Source organism: Narcine bancroftii, chromosome 5 (assembly GCF_036971445.1).
Source record: "Narcine bancroftii isolate sNarBan1 chromosome 5, sNarBan1.hap1, whole genome shotgun sequence".
NCBI classification, from domain to species: domain Eukaryota; kingdom Metazoa; phylum Chordata; class Chondrichthyes; order Torpediniformes; family Narcinidae; genus Narcine; species Narcine bancroftii.
In genome coordinates, this window is record NC_091473.1 from 1,673,758 (window position 1) to 1,697,874 (window position 24,117).

The 24,117-nt window shown below is 42.2% G+C and overlaps 1 protein-coding gene across 4 annotated transcripts in view; it reads right to left on the reverse strand.

The window, feature by feature from the left end:
• Positions 1 to 24,117, reverse strand: part of LOC138763028 (guanine nucleotide-binding protein G(i) subunit alpha-2) — a 275,105-nt gene that overhangs the window by 130,022 nt on the left and 120,966 nt on the right. For 3 of the 4 annotated variants that reach the window (XM_069936544.1, XM_069936548.1, XM_069936546.1), the window contains exons 2-3: positions 2,440 to 2,482; positions 861 to 1,002 (exon numbers count right to left, since the gene is read on the reverse strand). In XM_069936544.1, the coding sequence (XP_069792645.1) occupies positions 861 to 1,002; positions 2,440 to 2,482 (185 nt within the window). Of the gene's footprint in view, positions 1 to 860; positions 1,003 to 2,439; positions 2,483 to 5,122; positions 5,259 to 24,117 lie in introns of those variants that run through there. The other variant, XM_069936547.1, reaches the window with a different exon arrangement.

The window sequence follows — 24,117 nt, forward strand, 5'->3', positions numbered from 1 at the left end:
GTACAGTATTGTCTTTAAAAATTTTGGTCAGTTATGCGGGTGGACTTAATTCGCGCAGGTCATAAGTTGAGGACTACCTGAACCACATTTTAAGGAACAAAGGAAAAATTAAGTCCTGTTCAGTCAATAGAAAAGAGACTAGGGTATATCTGCAATGAGAAAAGATTGAGCTGGGGGTGACTTCAGTGAAAAGAGTCTATAAGGAAACTGAGGGATGTCGCAGGCAAGAAATATTAAAAAGGTCCCATTTTCTCGAGAGGTCAATAGTGAGGGGACATTGAAAATGACACCCCATATTGTGTTGGTCATGTTCACAAAATGGTAAAAAGGAGATTAAATACTGGCTTTTAGGGGCAGTGTAAAAGCACCTTGTGACTGGGAGGCTGGAACTTCTGCTTGAAAGAATGCCCGAGCAAGAAATTTTCAAACAAGAGTGCCTGGATGAGCACTTGATATGCCAGAACATACAAGGTCATTGCTATAGAGCAGGTCCCAGCAGCTTCTAGACTGGCACAGACAGGAGGGACCTTTTCCAATTCTACAAGAGGCACCTATAAAGTTACAGTTAAGCACAACAAAAACTATCCTTCTGGAGTGTCAGTCATTTTGAATCTTGTAGCACTTCACTTTTGCACAGAAGAATAACTTTATATTCAAAAACCAACAAGTTAATGGCTTCTCCACCACCACATCCCATATCCACAGAAAAACTAAACTTGATACATGCTGCTTTGCATGATAAAAATCACGATACTGATCCATCTTCAGGAATGCAACACCCATGTAGCCTTAACCCCAAAATGTAGGAGTTGACTGTACAAGAACTCTCCACTAGGTTAGCAAATTCCGATTTTACTTACAGCTCTGTTGGACTCTCCAAAGTCAATCTTCAGGTTTCCCATAGCTTTGATGATGGCCATTATAGACTGGATGGTGTTGCTGTAGACCACAGCTTTGTACTGCCTGCATTCTTCTTCTGAATATCCATCTTCATGAATGATCCTATGGAATTTATAAGAACACACATTTGAATTTATGCTCCAGATCACCATGTAATATCAGAGATCCAGAAAGCTGACCATTCGCATTCCATTTCACAAATTTCCCACTGCTTAACTAAACCCTGTTACAGCTGAGTGCTATTGCAAAAAGACCTGACAGTCAATTCAAAACAAGCATATTTGGTGACTGAGCTGGAACAATTCAAATTCGCATTTAAAAAAAAAAATTCTTAAATAAGATGTCAATGCTGCTCTGAACAGAAGAATATTTTTTGCAGAATAACAGGACCAATGATTTAGAAAGTATGAGTTTGGATGTTAAATCAACAAACAGGAACTCTGATGAGCGCTTCATTTTTCATGAATCCAATACAAAGTCAACACATTATCCAAATGAGAAGGAAACAAGTATTTTTATGGCTGAGTCGTGAAATATTTATGGGGCTGAACAGTTTTGGGAACTGATCACCAAGCACCGAATTTCTGTCCACTGATGAATTGGAGACATGGCGTCATTGGGGCTAATCTGTTGGCCTGGATTTCCCCTCGCAGCAATCCAAGCTGCACTGAGATTTCAGACACAGCTGGATCACAAGCTGGCAAGAGGACTTTGAGCGACTAAAACCAAACAACGCAAGGACTGGGATTTGGAGCTTGAGGCATTTGGAGGGGGAGGGGATGGGGAAATGGCCGAGTGAGGGAGGAATGGGGGCTGGCGGTTGCCAGGGAAAGGATACAATCCTGAGCTTTGGACTTCATTGGGTCTTAGCAGACTAGCTGGTAAACAAATGGTGTTTCTGTAATTGAAAACCTCCCAGAGCCACAACTCGATTGATCGAGTCAGAAATATGCCATTCCAAATTATCTGTGAACATTTTTTTAAAATCTAAACTATACAACTTTAATTGTAAATTCCTATCTATAAAAACAATTTTGGGCCATTGATAAGGACTTTCCATTGACCTGAAGGTCATTAAATCCTTGGACAACACTACACTTCTTGAATATTAGACTGAATTAGTCCTTGCTCATCTATTCCTTTGCCACCTCAGCTTTAACATTCCCCCCATTTTAACTGAACAATGTATTTTTGACAAGAGTTATTTTCAATGAAGCCCTTTAAAATAAATGCTCCTCTCAACTTAGTGAGATGCCCTCATGACTGGCGTTCATTGTCAAAGTCTCAGAACTCTTAACAATTCAGTTGCCTCAAGACATTCAAAATCACAGACTCCTTTTGTCTCCTTCAAACTCCCAACTCCAAGCACTATTTGGAACATCAAGGATTATGGGCAAGTCAATTACATTCCTGAGGATCACACAAAGACAAATGCTACTGTCAATCACACAAGTAAGAGCAGATCACTGTTCAGGTGTCACTTCATACTGCTCAGAGGGAACAAGACCTTATTGCTGCTTCAGACGGAAGAATACTCACTTCATCTGCTTCACAATTGTGCTTTTCCCTGATTCTCCAGCACCTGTAAAGATTAAAAAAAAGTTGATTTCCAATATCTGTATTTTAATTTAGAAACCTATAGCCCCATTCACACTGGCACTTTATCCCAGTAATTAACTGCCTATATACTTGGCTAACGTGCTATTGTGAATGCTTGCAAATCGGCGTGCAGGCGTCAGATCACCCTGGGGATGGACTGCCTAGGTAGAGTGTAAAAAGGACAGGGGGTATTCTGGGACCAGTTAGTGAGGATGGGCGTCCCTCTCCGCTGGGATGCCTGGTGGTGAGTGTGAAAGGATGCAGAGAACTGGCCAACGGTGGTCCAGTGTGAATGGCAAATAGGGCTTCTTTAATCGGTTCGTTGAACACCCAACAGCTAACATTAAATAGTAGGAGACATTTATTTATTGTAGCATACTTAGGAAATAAATGCCTCACCATTTGATTTGCAAATGTTGAGGACCTGATTCTATTATAGATCAAATTCCAATGTTAGAGGGGATAGGAAAAGGTGACTTTCCACAATCACGAAGAGCTTTAAATTTTTCTTAAATGTAATTTTAAAATGTGCATTTGGGTCAACAGCATGTCATTAAAATCTGCTCATTTTATGGATGAGGAAAAATTGAACCGATTTATTGGGAACTCAAAAATGTAATAATCGAAAAGGCGCAAAAAAATCTTGATAAATGAAATAGAACAGTTAACATTTACCTCCAGATACATGTAATAAGTTTTAATTTATCAAACCACTGAATATTAGCCTCAACCACATTAATTAGTTTTTTTTTAAAAAGTACAAATTGTTTATTGTTCATTAGTCTTTTCTTTAACTGAATACCAATCTATACAAATCAGACATGAGGTCTCAGCACAATATTGGTTGCAAATACTGTTTTACATACTGGAGAGAAAAATCAATGGGCAGCGGTTTCATTTTCCAAAGACAGTCTCTTGGAGAAGCAAGCCATCTTGCTTCAATTCTAGTTTTGAGGAGCAAATGATGTCTGTCCAATCATGTGAATGACCGTCACACACCAGCTGAAACAGTCATGACAGAGTGGAGTCTTGCTACAAAAGCCAAGAGTTTCATAATAATTGGTGTCCAGGCTCCACAGATACACAACACATGCTCGGGCATGGACATATACACACACAATCTTGCCCACTTTAAGGATCCCTTAAATCCCCCACAACTCTGATATCCTTCTTCCTTCATACCTCCCTCACTTCCCTTCCCCAAATTGTCTCCCTTCTTGCTTCCTTAATCTTCACTTTTAATCCTTTTGTACATCCTACTCGATTCCTCTGTTCTCACATATGCCAGTTGCTCATTCTCTCCAGAGATACCCCATCCCTGGAATGCTGAAATCTCTTCTTGATCCCTGGACAGGTTGGTCTCAGAATCATATTTCCTGGCTCACAGATGCAGCTCCATCCTGTGGACCCCAGACCATCTCCCTCTGCAGCCATAATTATAAAAGCATGAACCCAAGAAAGAGAAGAGTGGGCCATACGACCTTTCAAATGTCCTCTGCAATTTATCAAGATCATAACTCATCTTACACCCCAGCACCATCCTTGTATCACTTGATTCCCTCAATGCCCAGAAATCAACCCTTGTTTTTTTTCACCTTATTGACCAAACATCTGAACCCAAGGGGAGTAGAGCATTCCAAAGATTCACCACCCTAAAGAAATTTCTTATTTTAACCTGAAATGGCCCACCCATTGTGAAATCCTGTTCCTGAACTCCCATCAAGATAAACATCTTCCTTGCATCATGCCTGTCAAGCTCCTTGAGAATATAATTTTTGCTTATTGCAAACCAGCCGCCATTTGAACCAGGCAGTGAATCTTCACTCCATTCCTTTTAAGCAAATTCTTTGTTCATCAAGGCCAAAACTGTACACAATCTTCAGGTGCATTATAATAATTGACTTTCTTTTGTAACCTAAATAATGACAACGGCTCGATCTATCTATTAGAAATACACAAGTCATCTGTGCAAATTGTTTGCCTCATAGAACAGCCTGAATGCAAAGTGTTGGAAAGAATAAAATTATCCTCATCCAGCAACATCTTTTTCAAATAATCTTCCAGTTGTATAACTGTATAGAATGTGGATGTCATTTCACCCCTTTCAAAATTTTCTTTTGTAGAGAAACACCCTTCTAGGGTTTAAGATGCATTTAAACTTTTTCCAATAAAACTTGTCAAAAATGGAATATAGAGCATTTAAATTTCAACATCTTGTTAAATATTTCAATTTCATTGCTTCAAATAGAGGTTAAAATCTGAATAAGAAAATAGAGAAGTGCAGTGCAACTGATTAATCCAGCACACTCAGGACGCGAGTGGTGCTAGATTTAGACATTTCCTGTCCTGCTAGATGTCATTCATATTAATATCCCAATACATTAATGCAAACTTAAGAATAACAGATCATATTCCTCCTGGACAGCCTTAAACCCTTGGTCATGAAAATCAACTTTTCTAATTTTAGGTACCTCACACCTCCAATGGTTGCACTGTTTCCTTCTCTTTTTCTGTTCCCATTCTTACTTTTCTCTCTAACCTTAGCCCCCCCCCCTCCCCAGTGGCACTGTCAGCTCTCTCACCATCTGTACAATACATCAGCCCCTCCACAGCTTTTTCTCACCTTGATATCACTCCTTCCAACTTCAGCTTGAAACATTGATCCTGAGTTCCTCCAGCTTCTCATTTGCACATTTTTAATTCATTTATTTTAAAATTGTTACACGATATTGTATTAAATTTCCCAGTGAACAAGTTTAAGGGAGCACAGCAAACATTACCCTGTGAATTAGATGCTGAACCATCATCAGGAATGCGGTGTTAAAAAAATTCTACTGAATTAAATTTGTAGTATACAATTTGTTACCCAACCCAGAAAGTTGACCTTTTATGGGCATTTTTTTTAAATTTTACATGACATTAATTGGAAAGCAGCCAGCCAGCATTTTGTTTCAATGTAACATGGCAAGCTAGAAGGAACAGTGGCAAGGAATATTTGAGGAAGTTTTTAAGTTTCAAGTCCAACGCTGTTTCAACATGCGTCAAGCCAAGGATCACACACTCTTTTTACTCAAGACAAACTACAGGATTTCTTTCTTCCCCCACCCCCAAAAATACATGTAAATCTGAACTCTCCAATTAATGGTGATTATAATTGCTGAATAGAACTGTAAATAAATATTAAATTTGAAAGAATCAGAAAATTTGTCCTCTGACAGTTTCTCAATTTATGCTCAATTCTCATTTGTTCTGATGGTCACAGTCACCATTTGATGTAAATGCTTTTTTGTCTGTAACACTGTCCTCATTGTCAGAAACAAGTGCAGCAGCCCAAAAAGGGAAATGAAAATGAAGAACTATAAAACACGCCTCATCACCTGCAATAATAAGGCGTAATATTGGATACTGTTTCAAAATCGGCCTCAATTGGACCAGTCCCCAAGAAGAGTGTGGTAACCTGACAGCAGTCCTTTTCACACTTGCAAGTGGTCCCAGGATCGAACAGCCGATCGGTCTTTAAAGCATCTAGTGTGAAAAGAGAATCTTCTCAACACTGGCGTCAGATGATGTCATCTCACGCCAAGGATTGACGGCCTCGCCCTCCTGGTTTCTGCACACATCAGCATTGAAATCAGGCAAGTGTGAAACGGGCAATTATATTGTGGGATTGAAATGACCCAAGATTTTGCGTGCGGCAGGAATGTGAAGGAAGATTAAAACGAAGGTATAAACTTTGCCGTGGGAAAATCAGAGTGAGGGGGGGGAAATAAATAGTAATAGCAGGCAATTTTTCAAATAGCATGGGAAAGTTGGCAGCATGAAAATGCACAATATATAAAGACTGTGGGAAAACCAGATAGTGGACCCGACTTCCCAGAATGCCATGTGGCAAAGAAACCATGCACACAGCCCCTTCTCTGCTGCATGAAATTCTGGGAGGGCAGGTCTACCATTGTTTTTTCTCCACGGTATTTATAAATTGTAAATGATCAAGCGACCAACTTTCCCATGGTGTTTAAAAATTATCCACTATTGCTATTTATTGCTTGCACTTTCCCCACTGTCCCTTATCAAGGTTTACATAGGTCAGCACAATAATGACAGGAGCTGAAGGGCTAATTCTGTGCTCTACATAAAGTTTAATTATGTTATAATTAGGCTTGATTAATTTTGTTTAAACAGAAGATAATATATGAATCAGAGTTTAGGGCCGGTCCATGCATCATGACGTCACCAGTCCTAACCCCGGGGATGGTGCACTGACCAGCTGCATCACGGTCTGGTATGGGGTCTCCCAATACCTCTGAGCGGAAAGCCCTGCAAAAGGTAGTGGACACAGCCCAAGGTATCACAGGCAAAACTCTCCCTACCATCGAGAAAACAACATGAAAACACAGCTGTCAGAGAGCAGCGGCAATTATCAAGATCCACACCCCCAGAGCACGCTCTATTCTCTCTGTTGCCCACAATAGGTATGGGAGCCATAAGATTCATACCAGCAGGTTCAGGAACAGTTGCTGCCCCTCCACCATCAGACTTCTCGACAACAAACTCAAGAGATTCATTTAAGGACTCTTTGCGCTGAATATTTATTACTGAATATTTTTTTTTCTTCATTATTGCAGTTTGTTTACATTTCTTTCTTTTGTATACATATAGTTTTTTGAGTCCAGTTTTTTTTAAAAACACTACCAATAAATAGAAGTTCTGCCAGGCCAACAGGAAAAAAGAATCGCAGGATTGTATGTAATGTCATGCATGTTTACTGCCAATCTGAACTTTGTATATCAATCGTCAACTTTTGGAAGAAAAATCTCCATTGATAAGCAGTTCAACACAAGCAACAAAGTGTTGATTTTACTGTGGCAAGCCTATACGCTTGATGACTTTTGCCAAATTAATTTCATTGCTATCATCTTTCTGGGGACAGCCAATAAATTCCATGTACAGCCCATGCAATAAATCATCAGTATTGCCTGGATGGCTACATCTGTATCAGCATCATTTGCATCTTTGCAATGCAACAGTTTGATACCTGAATACCCAAGAGTTGCTGAGCCGTGAAGTTGCTGGTAGATCGAAGTGGCTTTGTTGGACAGAATCTACACTAATTGAAGGAGCAACTCTCCAGCAGGACAGATGGGTAAGAACATGAATTGATTACATCATGCCTCGAGTAGACTGTGCAAAGGGCTAGAGGGGCCAAGATGGCCTGTTTCCATACTGTAATTGTTATATGGTTGTTATATGGAATATTTAAAGATTTAAGACCTCAAGCCAGTTACAAAGGTTGGTTTACAGGACAGTTTTACATGTGCCCTGTGCCTTCAGTTATTCACTGGAGGCACCTCAAGGCAGATGCCACTGTCTTCTAAATTCAAAGAGATAAACCAAAACTAATGCCCTCATTCCAGCCAAAGCCAATGACTCATGAGGTAGCTTCCTTTTCCAATTTGTCAAATAAAATCTTACTCTAATTACGTTTCATTTTTTTTTAAAAACCAGAACACAGGCAATATTGCTTCCATGGAAAGCAGTAATGTCCTTTCCAATACAGAGAAAGGTTTCAAGACATTACTCTCCCAGAGTACTAGCAAGAGAGTCCAAATCAAATTTGGTGAATAATTGGACCCAAGATTTCCCAGACTGTAGAAACTAGCACTATTAGGTGTCAACCCTTGGTCAGTAAAAGAATTCCTGATTAATTACCCTCAAAATAAGCCATTTCATAACGTGAAATAAAACATGTTTAAACTCTGCTCCTTTACAGTCAATAGATATGGAGATTCACTGTAGGCTACATTGCTTTAACTTGACTGCAGAATTTCTTGTATATGCTGACATTTTTCCAAAAGGCGCCCACCCCACTGTTGGAAACTACAGTAATCTCCAGTTACAGTGTTATGGCAGACAAAAGTTGGCATTAGTTCTAAGGTCAAACCATTGAAACACAAACAGCCTCCAGTGACTGCTGAGTGCTCGAGGTTCGAGTACAAACGATATCCACTCCAGGCCTGACAGCTTCATGTTCTTCAATATGCAGTTTCTTTCTTTGCTTGTACTACAATTAGCCAAACCCTTTGTTCATGCTTGTTAAAGTTAAAGCAAGCCAAGATTATGAGGCCAAGACACACAGAAATGCTGGAGGAACTCAGCCAGTCTCGCAACGTCCATACAAGGTAAAGCAATATTACCAACGCTTTGAGCCTGAGCCCTGAGAGGGGCTAATGTATCTTTAGTATCAGGTCACTTTGCTGACCCATGACTATGCAGCTAAACACAGCTTGAACCACCATGTTCGCTGAAGACACGACCGCGGTGGGTCTGATCAGTAAGAATGAGGAGTCAGTGTACAGCTAACAGACTGGTGCAGAGCCAACAACCTATAACTGGACTTTAAAAAGAGAAAATAAGTAGTTGTCAACTTCAGGAGGGCCCAGGGGTGGGGGGAGAACCATGCTCCGCTGACCATTGACGGCTTCACCACTGAGGTTGTCAAGACTATAGTGTTCCTTGGTGTGCAATGGCAGAGAATCTCACCTGGTCCCTTGACACCAGCTCCATAGCCAAGAAAGCCCAGCAGTATCTCTACTTCCAGCTGAGGAAAGTTCATCTCCCACCCTCCATCCTCATTACATTCTACAGATAATACATCGAGAGCATCCTGCGCAACTGCACCCCCATCTGGTTTGGAAGCTACACTTTCTTGGACTGCAAGACCCTGCACAGAATAGTGAAGTCAGTGGAAAAGATCATGGGGGCTCTCTACCTATCCTGAAGGACATCTACAACACTCGATGCAGGCGAAAGGCAATAAACATTGTGAAGGACTCCACACACCCCTCATATAAACTATTCTCCCTTCTGCCACCGAGTAGGAGGTACCGCAGCACCCGGTCCCTTAAATCCAGAGTGGGCAACAGTTCCTCCCCCCCCCGAAGCCATCAAACTCCTGAATTCCCAGAACAGATGTGGATAGTGTACCATGGACTTTTACTCCATGTAAATATGCTCCATGGTCCTGGAGAAATGCTATCTCTTCTTTACCGTGTGAGCATGGGTATCATTGATAAATAAAGGTGACTTGACTTGTGGTGACCATTTCCTGTTCCATTCAGAGAAGGAAACCTACCACTCATGGATTTGCCCAGTTGTGGCTCCAGATTTAAATCTTATCATTCATTCAACTTTTAAATACCCCTTGCAATGGACCAGAAACCCATTCAAAGCAAAAGGTAACAATTGATGGGGGAAGGAATTATCTATTTTACAGTGATACCCATATCCTAATGACTTCTAAGACAATTCAGAAAATTGTTTTTTGACCTGCACCTCATACTTGATTCAATTGTTACCCCCATTTCCACCTCGACATTGGGTGCAACTGCTATCATCATTTGGTCCACTGGTAAACAGGTAGATCATCAAGGAGAATGCGGATCATAATCCAGATCACACCTTTGTAAAACAGAAGGTCAAGAGGAGCAGCTGGAAAACTAGGCAACTTCTCACAAAGAGAGGAATAAAATTATTATTTTTCCTTCAAAATTTAATTTTTTTAATACCAAGCAGGAGCTTCTCAATACAAAAGACTTAACAACAACTTGCAAGCGTTTGACCACACGTTGACACATTTCACTATGAATGGAAGGAACCTTCCACACCACAAGGTTAAATATTGTCATGGTGTATTTCTACAGACACATGACAAGCTTGAAGTAAATAAACCATTCTGTAGAGAAGCAGAGTTGAATGCCCTTTATAACAGTAAAGATTTAATTACCATACAAGCTTGATGGATCAGATTGTAACTATGACATCCAATCACCTGTGTGCGTGGATCCATGCAGGCCAATAAACACCTTGAATGTGGAGAATTTCAAAGTTTCAGACTGTGTGAACATTTTCCTCCCAAACAAAATGGAGAAATGTGGAAAAAGCACAAATCCATTTCAAACAGTTATAGATTTGAAATGACAGTCTCACAACTAATGAAGGAGTGATGACAAAAATCACGTTGAAAGTGGAGTACAGTGTCTCCCCTTATCGTCAGGGGATATGTTCCAAGAGTCCCAACAGATGCCCAAAATTGCAGATTGTACTGAACCATATACAGAGTATGCACTGCTTAACGTTCACTATACGTTCTGTGAAATTGGATGTTATGGCCATTGTGCGATGACCATATTATATACTTAGCAAAGTTAGATGGGATACTATAGTGTCCCTGTAAACTTTTTATTTGTAAGTAGTGTTATGGACCATGAACTGGCCTTTTGGACTGTGGACTGTGATTATAAAGGATGGATTTCTGCTAAGAACTCTGTCCAACTTGTGGTACAGCTGAGTGCTGACTCACCAATTGCTTGGAACTTGAGTGCAAAAGGAGAATTCAGCTGTGAGGCAGAGAGCAGAACGCCAGTTGGAACGGCAGAGGGCTGCTGGAGAGGTGTGTGAAATGCACATGCCTCATGAGTGAAGATTCGCAAGTTTACTGCAATGCAACATCAGTCATTTCTTTCTCCAACGTTCAATACAATGCCCTTTGTTATCAGTTAAAGAATTGAACTTGGACATTGAACTTTGAGATTGAATTCTCTGGACTATGCATTTTGGACTGGCATACTTGACTGACCTGTGGTTTGGGGGGATTTTTCCTTTTTGAATATTGGGCACAGATTGTAATGGTCTGGGTTTTCCACATAGAGTTTATAGATATATATTTATATTTCTTCTTCTTTCTTTGGCTTGGCTTTGCGGACGAAGATTTATGGAGGGGTATGTCCACGTCTGCTGCAGGCTCGTTGGTGACTGACAAGTCTGATGCGGGACAGGCAGGCACGGTTGCAGCGGTTGCAAGGGAAAATTGGTTGGTTGGGGTTGGGTGTTGGGTTTTTTTTTACTATAGATACTAAAGCAATTCTGTTAAGATATTATATTGTTAATAGCCATTAATAAAGTTAAAATTTAACTCTTGAATTGCGTCTTCTGTTGTTGCTGGTTTGAGACATAAGAGTAAGGATCATTGCAGGGATCAACACGGGGCTCTGGGCAGAGAATGGGGCAGTGGGATCAGTTTGGGGTCTGACACAGGGCTGCGGGCAGAGAGTGGGGAAGTGGGAACAGTACGGGGACCAACACGGGGCTGTGAGCAGAGAATGGGGAAGTGGGAACAGTACGGGGACCAACACGGGGCTATAGGCAGAGAATGGGGCAGTGGGATCAGTTTGGAGTCTGACACAGGGCTGCGGGCAGAGAGTGGGGAAGTGGGAACAGTATGCGGACCAACACAGGGCTGTGAGCAGAGAATGGGGAAGTGGGAACAGTACGGGGACCAACACGGGGCTGTAGGCAGAGAATGGGGCAGTGGGATCAGTTTGGGGTCTGACACAGGGCTGCGGGCAGAGAGCGGGGAAGTGGGAACAGTACGGGGACCAACACGGGGCTGTGAGCAGAGAATGGGGCAGTGGGATCAGTTTGGGGTCTGACACAGGGCTGCGGGCAGAGAGCGGGGAAGTGGGAACAGTACGGGGACCAACACGGGGCTGTGAGCAGAGAATGGGGCAGTGGGATCAGTGTGGGGACCAGCACAGGGCTGTGGTGAGAGCACGGGGCAATGGAATCAGTGTGGGGTCCGACATGGGGCTGTGGGATCAGTTTTGGAACACTGTTACTGAAACCGTGGATACGGCTTTGACAAATGAAAGCATTATCCTCACCTTTCTGCTCCATATATTAACAACTGAAATTTAATTTAAACTGAACTGCAATTTAGCACTTTTTTTCTTTTTTAAAAAATAGAAAAGCATTTACTACAAATCTAATTTTCATGCTTGGGCACCTGCATCCAGATCAGCTGCCAAATGATCAATGGCATGCAGAGCAAATGGAGAACATTAGCTCTTTAAAATTGTGATTAAAGTTGTTTGAAAAACAGCAATCATTCAGTTACAAAAGTTTTAAAATTAAATCTGCATTAAAATTATTAGATTAATGATGTTCTCGATTAAACACAATAAAAATTAGATACAAATTTATCCTTTGCCCCATGTGAAATGTAATATTTTTGGAGTCAATAAAATCTCATTTCTGAAGCAAAGATCAATGCACAATCACCACAGTCGAGAACAAAATTCTGTCTCACAACTTGCCCTCACAGATTATACAAAAAAATGCTGGAGAAACTCAAGTTACGCAGTGTTCTTGGTAGAGCAAAGATAAAGATTATATGACCAATGTTTTGGCCCTGAGCCCTTCATCAAGGCATGAGTGAAAAGCAGTCAGGCGCCTGAATAAAATGGTGATGTGGGGAGGGCAGGTGCACAGGCAAGAGGTCAGAGGTAGATATGGGTGGATGGCATTAAAGAAAAAAGCTGAGAAAGGGGAGAGGATAGCACTCTAAATGTAAAGAGGGTGGAGAGCTAAAGGACAAAAGACAGAGAAGAGAGGGAGATAGGGGAGTGGTCTAGCAGAAACTGGAGAAATCAATGTTAATGCTATCAGGTTGGAGTTCCCAGACAGAATATTAGGCATTTCTCCTCCAATTTACGGGTGGCCTTGGTTTGGCAGTGCACGAGGCCATGGACAGACGTGTCGGCACGGGATTGAAATGGTTGGCCACTGAAAGGTCCCCGCCATTGCCGCGGAGAGAGCGAATGTGCTCAATGAAACTATCTTGCAATTTGTACCCAGCCTCTGTAATGTGGAGAGGGCCACAGTGGGAGCACCGAATGCAATAGGTAAAGTGCTGCTTCACTTGGAGTGCCTGTTTGGGACCCCGAATGGTGGTGTGGGTGCAATTACAGCACTTTCTGCAGTCACAGGAGTAGGTACCAATGGAGCGATCAAGTCAGAAGGGATGAGTGGACAAGGGAGCCATGGAGGGAATGAATCCTGCAGAAGGTAGAAAGGAAGTGAAGATGTGTCTGATGTGATCTCATTGTAGGTGACAGAAATTGTGGAGGATAATCTATTGAATGAAGAGGCTGCTGGGTGAAGTCCAGGGGAATTCTGTCCTTGTTGCATTTTGAGGCAGAGAGAGATCAAGGGCAGATGTGCGGGAAATGGACATGCGGGTGAGGGCTAAGCTAATGGTGGTACAGAGGAAGCCACTTTTATCCCCAAGGAGGATATCTTGGATGGACTGGAATGGAAGACCTCATCCTGAGAGCAAGGAATAGAATTCTTACAGGGGACAGAGTGTGAAAAACTGTAGCGAAGGTACCTGTGGGAGTTGGTAGGTTTGTAGAAAGTTTGTCTCCCGAAATGAAGACAGAAATTGAGAAAGGGAAGAGTGTTGCCAGGGATGGACCAAATGTTTATGTTGGGGCGGAACTTGGCAAGAAAGTGGATAAACTTGATGAATTCATCATGGGTGCATGGGGCAGCACCAAGGGAGGAAGGATTGAAGAACCTTGCTTTTGTAGGCTTGTAACATTCACTGTTCCACATTTCAAAAAAACAGGCAGGCATATTTGGGTGCCATGCGGATACCCTTTGACTCGGAGAAACTCCTTCACAGATGTTAACTGACTGCCTTACAGCATTTTGTTTTTGTTACTTATTAAAAGGGCATTGAAAGACACAGACTCTAAAGAAAATCTCGCAGGAAAGACCACAAATCCTATATAATGAAATTCAAACTTAAGTTTCAAATGCTTTAATTTGACACAAACCTCCAGCAGGAAACAATCAACAAACCAAGCACTTATACAAATCAATAATTTGATTAAATATTAATATCTCCAACCATTTTTACATATTATAACAATAATATAGTTTTAATCTGAGAACTGCACATTTGAAAATGAAACTCATTCAAAATGAAATACCTCATAAAAAGGTGAGAGGTATGGGAATAGAGGATCAGTGATGATCGAATTAAATGACAGGAAGGATCAGAAAGGTTCAAATAAACTGTTCCTGATCTTATTTTCCATGACCCTTCAGGGCATTAATTGTGATCGTTGGCAGCATCTTTGGCTCACACACTATTCTAATTCAGACACCCAACATCAATTCTTCATCTCACTGGCTCCAGTTCCTGAGGCTTGTTATTCAATAGCACGAAGTGCCATTGTCAGAGCAAATTTAATAGTTCAAGAAGGCGGTTCATTTCTTAAATTATATGTTATTTTTTCTAATGGAATATATTTATTCAATTCCATGTATCATTGCTGTATTCTCAGGCTATCTTCTGATTTCCAGGTTGACATAATATATTTTTTTGCTACAGCTAAGGCTATCATAATAAATCTTTTTTGTGCCCCATCCAAATCGAGTCTAAGTTCTTTACTTCTTATATTACTTAGAAGAAAGATCTCTGGATTTTTTGGTATGTTGCTCTTTGTGATTTTATTTAATACCTGATTTAGATCTTCCCAAAACTTTTCCACTTTCTCACATCCCCAGATTACATGTACTGTTGTTCCCGTTTCCTTCTTACAGAAAACATCTATTTGATACTGTTGGGTCCCATTTATTTAACTTTTAGGGCATGGTGTATAGCCTGTGTAACCAATTATACTGTATCATGCGTAACCTCGTGTTTATTGTATTTCTCATAGTTCCGGAGCATAGCTTTTCCCATGTTTCATTCTTTATCTTTATGTTTAGATCTTGTTCCCATTTTTGTATTCAAACAAATTTGGGAACTGTACATGGAACACAACAGAGAAGTCCTACCATGGATCTCCACCGCCTAAAATGACAGGAGAAGACGACGAAATGAACTGACCCAGTATGTAAAATTAGAAGACACAATTTTCTTGTTTATTTTCATTGTGTGATGACGCTGTTTAATGGGTTTAATGTATCATATAGGTTGAACATTGAGTGGGTGGGGGGGGGGGGGCGGGGGTGAAGGAGAGAGGGAAGGGAGGGGGGAAAAAGGGGAGAAAATTACACTGTATATTCAAGAGGGAAATGTTTGTGTGCATTTTGGTTAGTATGGTTCATAGTGTGAAAAATAAAATTTTTTTTAAAAAGTAGGCGGTTCATTACCCACCTTCTCAAAGGCAAGTAGCAATGAGTAATAAATGGGGGAACCCACAACCTGCAAATGAATAAAACAATCAGTAGATTTACTTTTAATGTTCCATTTATGCAAAAATATTAGTTCCACACAGAGACTTGGAAATTGGATGTGTACTCTTCCGAACAGAGATGGTTACAGAACAATTTAATGGGTGCTTCAAGTTATGAGGAGTTTTGAAGAATCACACGAGTTTATAGCTGTAGTTAACTGGAAGAATATAAAAGATTTCAAGACCAGAGAGAAAAGGGACAATTTTTGTTTTAAATCATTCAAGTAACTTCCACAAAAGATGGAGATTACAAAATCAAAAGCAACTTCCACAAAGGATATTGCATAAATACTTAAAAGGGAAGTGATTTACAATGCCAAGAGAAAACGCCAAGGAATATGATTCATGGCCAACATGAGCTGTGAGACCTGCTCCTTGCAGGATTATTATTACTATTCAGGTTTAAGTGAAAGGAGTCACAATACCCCAATCCAATTCCTGAAATAGACGCAAGTTGTGCTTATGAATATTTCAACTTCAGAATTTATTGTCATGAACAAGTCATGAAATCTGTAGTTTCGCAGCAGTGTCACAGAGTAAACGTCTTGTATAAACCACCTGACAAAAATAAACAATAGTGCATGAAAAGTTCAAAGTAAGGCAGTGTCTTTGGTTCATTGATCATTCAGGAATTGGATGGCATTGAGGAAGAAGCTGTCCTTGTGCCACTGAGTACTTGTCTTTAGGCTCCCGTACCTTTTTCCCAATGGAAGCAGTGAAGAGGGCGTGACCTGGGTGGTGGAGAGTCTTGCAGATAGATGCTACTTTCCTAAGACACCACCTCTTGTAGATGTCATTGATGGGATGAAGTCTGGTACCCGTGATGTCATGGGCCAAGTTAACAACCCTCTTTTTATCCTGAGCGTTGGCACCTCTGTCCCAGACAACCAAGCAGCCAGAAGACACCAACACAAGTATGAAAGTCTTCAGTGACATACTGAATATCCTCAAATACCTTAAAGTATAGTCGCTGGTGAGGCTTCTTCATTATTGCATCGACAGAGGCTCCAGGACAGATCTTCCCTAATGCTGACATCCAGGAATTTGAGGTTTTTGACCCTCTGGACAACTGAGCTCTCAATGAGGGCTGGTTTGTGTTCTCCTGACTTCCTCCTTGTTAATGTTGAGTGCAAGGTAGTTGGTATGACAACATTCAACAGCCGATCTAGCTCCTTCCTGTACGCTTCCTCGTTGCCTTTTGTGTTTCTGCCAACAACCGTGGTGTAGATAGCATTGGAATTGTGCCTGGCCACACAACCAGGGGTGTCTAATGAGGAGAACAGTGGGCTAAGTACACCTCCTTGATAGTTGATAGTCAGTGAGGAAGAGACATTGTTTCCAATTCGTACTGACTGTGGTCTTCCCATGAGGGAGTGAAGGATCCGGATGCAGAGGCCAGGGTTTGGAGTTGTTGGCAAGCACTGAGGAAACCGTGATGTTGAAGGCTGAGCTGTAGTCGATGAAGAGCAGCATTTTTGAGGTGATCCAGAGCTGAGTCGAGAGCCAAATGATGGAGCAATTGTGATGATGGGCAAATTACAGTGAGTCCAGTCTTTTGCTTAAGTACGTGTTAATTCTGGCCAGACCAGCCTTTCCAAGTATAAGTTAGTGCTACTGGGCGATAGTCATTGAGGCAGCTCCCTCTGCTCTTCTCAGGCTTGATGGATGATGGATGGGTTGATGGATGCCTGACACATCCCTTGTGTTAACACAGATGCAGTACCATCTTTTGAGTAGAGTTTAATTCGCAAATTGAACCACAAGATTGATCTGAATATCTTGAACATCAAATGGCCACAATCAACAACTGTTTGATCTCAAATTAGGAACACAGATTGAAAAACAACACTGACGCTTGAAAACACATTCACTGGAAAATCTACAAAATCTTACCACATTGCAGACGAATTGTTTCAAATGATGAGGAGAAATGCTAATAACGAGATTCTGTATTTCAACTGTGCAGAAATATCAAAGTAGTAAAGGTTCCAAAATGGACTTAAATAATAGCACTGCCAGCATTAATCCAGGTTGTAAAATTCCCAAGGGAAGTCAGCAGATAAAGTGGTTTAATGCATCTACCAAAGACTCCGAGTAATTTCCATTCTAGACTCTTTCTCTACTCCACTTTGATGAACAATGTCATAAACACATTGATTTTTTTTTCTATTTTAGGAACCACAAAAACTGGGGGTCATAAACACAAGATACCATCAATAATTCTTTAAAACCAGAAAAAAAATCCTTTATTCTCTGAAGAATGGAACTTGTTACTGAGGCAACTGATAAAATTAGTTATTTGAATATGTTCAAGAAGCTGAAAAAGTAGGAGAAGGATGTGACAGGACATGCTAATAGGTTGAATATAAGGGAGGGGGGGGGAAAAGAAGTTTGAGTGCCAACTGATAGATGTGTTGGGGCAAATGGCTTATGTGATAGGGTCTGCAAGCAGTGAAGGACACAAGTCTTCTCTATAAATCATTAACCCTTGAGAAGTCGGAACAGTTCTCTCCTGCTGTGCCCTTTTTCCAACAACTCATTTAGATTGGATTCTCAGTTGCTCCTATTCCAAGTCTATAACAATATTAAACAGTGATTTTCTGTTGTGGAAATGCTGTTCAATTTGAAATGAACTTTAAAACTGCAGATCAATTGGAATGAGAAGATCTTTATTATGGCCTTAAATAATAGTTTACAGATCACTAAGAAGTGGCCACAGACTAAACTACTGTATCAATTAGGCAAGCAGAGGGACAGCCTGAAGACTACCTGGATGCATCCCCGATCCAAACTGGCACCTCCTGGACTACGTCCTGGTGCGAGAAAGAAACAAACAAGATGTGCTCCACACCAGGGTCATGCCCAGCGCGGAATGTCACACTGACCACCAGCTTGTTCGCTGCAAGCTCAACCTTGACTTCAAGCCAAAGTCCAGGAACAGTAAAGCCCCTAGAAAGACGTTCAATGTTGGAAACTTGCAGTCAGACGAAGTGAGAGGAAACTTCCAGGCAAACCTCAAAGCAAAGCTTGAGGATGCAATCCGCCTCACGGACTCGTCCCCTGAAACCCTCTGGGATCAGCTGAAGACTGCCACACTGCAATCCACTGAAGAGGTACTAGGCTTCTCCTCCAGGAAAAACAATGACTGGTTTGACGAAAACAATCAGGAAATCCAGGAGCTGCTGGAAAGAAGCGAGCTGCCCACCAGGCTCACCTTGCAAAGCCGTCCTGGACAGTGAAGAAACGAGCCTTCCGTTGCGCACGCAGCCATCTTCAGCACAAATTCCGGGAGATCCGAAATGAGTGGTGGATCAGCCTCGCCAAACGAGGCTCAGCGCGGACATTGGCGACTTCAGGGGTTTTTACGAGGCTCTAAAGGCTGTGTACGGCCCCTCACCCCAAGTCCAAAGCCCGCTGTGCAGCTCAGACGGCAAAGTCCACCTCAGCGACAAGATCTCCATCCTCAACCGATGATCAGAACACTTCCAATCTCTTTTCAGTGCCAACCGCTCAGTCCAAGAATCCGCCCTGCTCCAGCTCCCTCAACAGCCCCTAAGGCTAGAGCTGGATGAGGTCCTCACCCGGGAAGAGACATATAAGGCAATTGAACAACTGAAAAGTGGCAAAGGAGCAGGTATCGATGGAATCCCCCCCAAAAGGTCTGGAAGGCTGGCGGCAAAACTCTGCATGCCAAACTGCATGAGTTTTTCAAGCTCTGCTGGGACCAATAAAAGCTGCCTCAGGACCTTCGTGATGCCATCATCATCACCCTGTACAAAAACAAAGGCGAGAAAACAGACTGCTCAAACTACAGGGGAATCATGCTGCTCTCCATTGCAGGCAAAATCTTCACTAGGATTCTCCTAAATAGAATAATACCTAGTGTCGCCGAAAACGTTCTCCCAGAATCACAGTGCGTCTTTCGCGCAAAAAGAAGAACTACTGACATGGTCTTTGCCCTCAGATAGCTCCAACAAAAATGCAGAGAACAAAATAAAGGACTCTACATCACCTTTGTTGACCTCACCAAAGCCTTCGACACCGTGAGTAGGAAAGGGCTTTGGCAAATACTAGAGCGCCTCGGATGCCCCCCAAAGTTCCTCAACATGGTTATCCAACTGCACGAAAACCAACAAGGTCAGGTCAGGTACAGCAATGAGCTCTCTGAACCCTTCTCCATTAATAATGGCGTGAAGCAAGGCTGCGTTCTGGCACCAACCCTCTTTTCAATCTTCTTCAGCATGATGCTAAAACAAGCCATGAAAGACCTCAACAATGAAGAATCTGTTTACATCCGGTACCGCACGGATGGCAGTCTCTTCAATCTGAGGCGCCTGCAAGCTCACACCAAGACACAAAAGCAACTTGTCCGTGAACTACTCCTTGCAGACGATGTCGCTTTAGTTGCCCATTCAGAGCCAGCTCTTCAACGCTTGACGACCTGTTTTGCGGAAACTGCCAAAATGTTTGGCCTGGAAGTCAGCCTGAAGAAAACTGAGGTCCTCCATGAGCCAGCTCCCCACCATGACTACCAGCCCCCCCACATCTCCATCGGGCACACAAAACTCAAAACGGACAACCAGTTTACCTATCTCGGCTGCACCATTTGATCGGATGCAAGGATCGACGAGATAGACCACAGACTCGCCAAGGCAAATAGCGCCTTTGGAAGACTACACAAAAGAGTCTGGAAAAACAACCAACTGAAAAATCTCACAAAGATTAGCGTATACAGAGCCATTGTCATACCCACACTCCTGTTCGGCTCCGAATCATGGGTCCTCTACCGGCATCACCTACGGCTCCTAGAACACTTCCACCAGCGTTGTCTACGCTCCATCCTCAACATTCACTGAAGCGACTTCATCTCCAACATCAAAGTACTCGAGATGGCAGAGGCCGACAGCATCGAATCCACGCTGCTGAAGATCCATCTGCGTTGGGTAGGTCACGTCTCCAGAATGGAGGACCATCACCTTCCCAAGATCGTGTTATATGGCGAGCTCTCCACTGGCCACCGAGACAGAGGTGCACCAAAGAAGAGGTACAAGGACTGCCTAAAGAAATCTCTTGGTGTCTGCCACATTGACCACCGCCAGTGGGCTGATTCGCCTCAAACCGCGCATCTTGGTGTCTCACAGTTCGGCGGGCAGCAACCTCCTTTGAAGAAAATCGCAGAGCCCACCTCACTGACAAAAGACAAAGGAGGAAAAACCCAATACCCAACCCCAACCAACCAATTTTCCCTTGCAACCGCTGCAACCGTGTCTACCTGTCCCGCATCGGACTTGTCAGCCACAAATGAGCCTGCAGCTGACGTGGACATTACCCGTCCATAAATCTTCATCCGCGAAGCCAAGCCAAAAAGAGATGGAAGCTGGGGATCAGTATGAAGTAAATTGCATCTAAACTTCGTAAGAGAAGTTCCTTTTAATTTCTGCAATGTCAGATTAAGGTACAAACAAACCCCTTTTGGGATATTTTACTGCATTAAATGTATTACACAATGCAAGAATATATATTAAAAAACTTGGTCTTCATAATAAAAATATCAACTGGATTCTTAAACAATCCAACGTTTTCTCCAATTTAGGCAATTTCCCAACAGTGATATTTTCTAACAGCTGTCTTTTGCCATTGTCCCCTTCAACCGGTACACTTTGCTTGATTTTGATGTAATATTTCCTGCCCTCTAACCTGAAGAGTATGCAGTTTCTAAAGATGCAGAATAAATAGAGCCAGTTATTGATTGCATGGTTATTTTCGGCAAAGTTAAACAGCACAGTCCTGATATTATGTACCAGAAACCATTTGCTTCCATTTACAAGCATCACCTGTTCAACTACTTACACTAAATGGTGAAAATCATGCCCCCTCCACAAACTGAGAATGTCATATTTTACACATCTCAAGTGTTAAGCTGCAGCTCAAATAATCCCAAATGAGCTCTAACTTCATAGACTCCATATTTAAAATCGGAAGGTGATGGATTTTATTTTCATTCAAGAATTCATGAGAATTTAGCCAGACAATCCACTCCATTATTGAACCAGTGCTGCATTACTGGAGGTTGCAGAGACCCATTTTACTGCTGTTCAGGGAACAGAAATGCATCTTCATAGAATTCATAAATCGTTCAGCAACAATGCGAGGCAGGGAATAAAAATCTAAAAGTGGATTTTTTTCCCACTTGCAAGTTTGCATATGGAAAATGACAATATGGACAGTTTTCAAGGAACGCTACCCTCCCTGTGTTGTGGGGGTTGCATCATCTTTCATACTTAATGCTGAACAGAGATTCCATCTGCTCTCACTGAAACAAAGGAGTCCATTGTTGAGGCAAAGAATGGAGGACTTCCTGAACCCTCCAAATACAGTTCAAACAAAAACTTATTTTGCATCATCTTCATGCTACTGGTAATTGCAAGTGTGAGATTCTTGACTTTATTTTGGTTACTTGGTACAACTATAATTGTATATTTAAAATGATGACGCTAGGGGCAATTGGGGCAGTAAAGTATCAGAGTATGATCTCACACTAGGCCCTTTCAAGCAAGAAAAATGCCCGACTGGAAAGGCAGAGGTTCATCGCCCTTACCTTTCTGACTGCTTCATGGTCAACTCCAAGGCGCCAAATCCAACCCTTCTCGGGGAAGGATAATTGGCAGAGCGTTGCGTTCCGTTGCCTGGCTTGAATGTACAGCTGTGCAAGTGGCTGGTTAGGGGCAGGCTGATGACGCTATCAGCCCGCGACCCATCTCCCCAGTCACCTATCTCCCTCCATGACCCCCTAATACAGGGATGGTGGGTGGGAGATGCCAGGGGGAGGCCAGTGTGGGCTGTGACAGACTCACCAGGCCCCTTCGGGGCCGCTCTCTGTGGCTCAATACACAGCAGAGCAATGGCTGTTTTCCCTACCCATAATCCCCCATGCATCTGGAATTGTTCTGGGAAACACAGTGGTTTCAGCTAAGTAGGGGATTATGAGTAGGGAAGACTGTCATTGCTCTGCCGCGTATTTATGACGGGTGGCTCTATGGCACCATTCGCCCCGTCTCCATTGGATCCAGAGGGCACGATGAGGCACCACTCAACATGAATGTGACAATGAAGCAGCCTTTTAGGGCTGCTCTATGAAAGTTAAGTTTTAAGTTTTCCCTCCGTGCTTGTAGCCAGCCTTCAGGCAATGGCCTGACATGAAATGATCTACTGAGATCCCACTAAATTGGCATGACAATGACCCATGTTTATAGGCGGGTCAGGTCTGATCAGCGCGTTCACACTGAACCAAGAAAACCCAGTTCAATGCGACCATTTACACATCCTGGGTCAAAAGGAGGCAGGACATGCAGCATTACAGCGTTGGCATCCTAGGAAGGTAGATAACCCTTTCACGCAGGAGCCGATGCAAAACACACCAGCTCTGATACCCTGGCGGGTAAGTACCAGGACGAAAATGACCCCCCCACACCATGTTGGTCCTGTTTACACAGGCAAGTAAAATGGTAAAAAGGTGGTTAAATTTTGGCTTTCAGGGGCACTGTGGAAGCAGTTTGAGATTTCCAATTTAATGGGTTAAACATTGGGTTACACGTTCTATAGTCTATTCAGGATTTATACCGACATAATGGAAATCTTCTTAACTTCCACTTGTATGCCATTGTCCACACCTGTCATATGCTATAAAGTTGCAGAACTGACCCTAACCCATGTGAGAGATTGAGAGCATGGACCTGAACTGAATCTTTCAGATACTTCACCTATGGCCTGTCGCTATTTGGCCTTCCAAACTTCAAGGTTGAAATTACTGGTTCCTTGAAGATTGTGCAAGTGGATCCAAAAGGACTTTCAGATGAAAGTGGGTGGTGAACTTTAACAAGCTTCTGCTCAATGAGATGAGCATTTTCTTTAATTCACTGGATTTTTCAGAGGATTTTAAGCCACAATACATTAATAGAAGAACACTGTTCATCAGAACTGGGAGAAATCCTGTCAACTGGGGGGGGAAGAAACACACGTGGAAAGGAAGGCAAGGGCACTGAGCAACAGAAAGCATACACAACAGATAATGACAAAAGGATTGGCAAAACTGAAGCAGAGTTATAAAAATGCAGTACTTGTCCACAAGGTTTTAAGCTCGGCAGTATTTCTTTCCTTTGAGGTTCATTTTAAGCCAAGTATGTGGTCAGCAAAACAGATGGTTCATTTTCCAAACTCTGACACAGCAGCAATATTGTTCATCTGCCAAGGCCCCAGAGAACCCCATAAAAACACAACATACAATAAATGAATGAAGTTGTGATAATAATTACATTGGTACCAAGCATCTGTTCCTTATTCAGCGTGTGCTGCATTTCCAAGATGTAGATAGGCACACACAGGAACCTGCTGGGTGTCTGATGCAACTTTGATTTCCCATCAGACGATCTTAAACATATAACTCATTCAGGATATAAACGTACTTGGCACATATACCATATAGACATTAACATTACAACTATTAGCTTGTTAATACATCATTGATTAATACAAT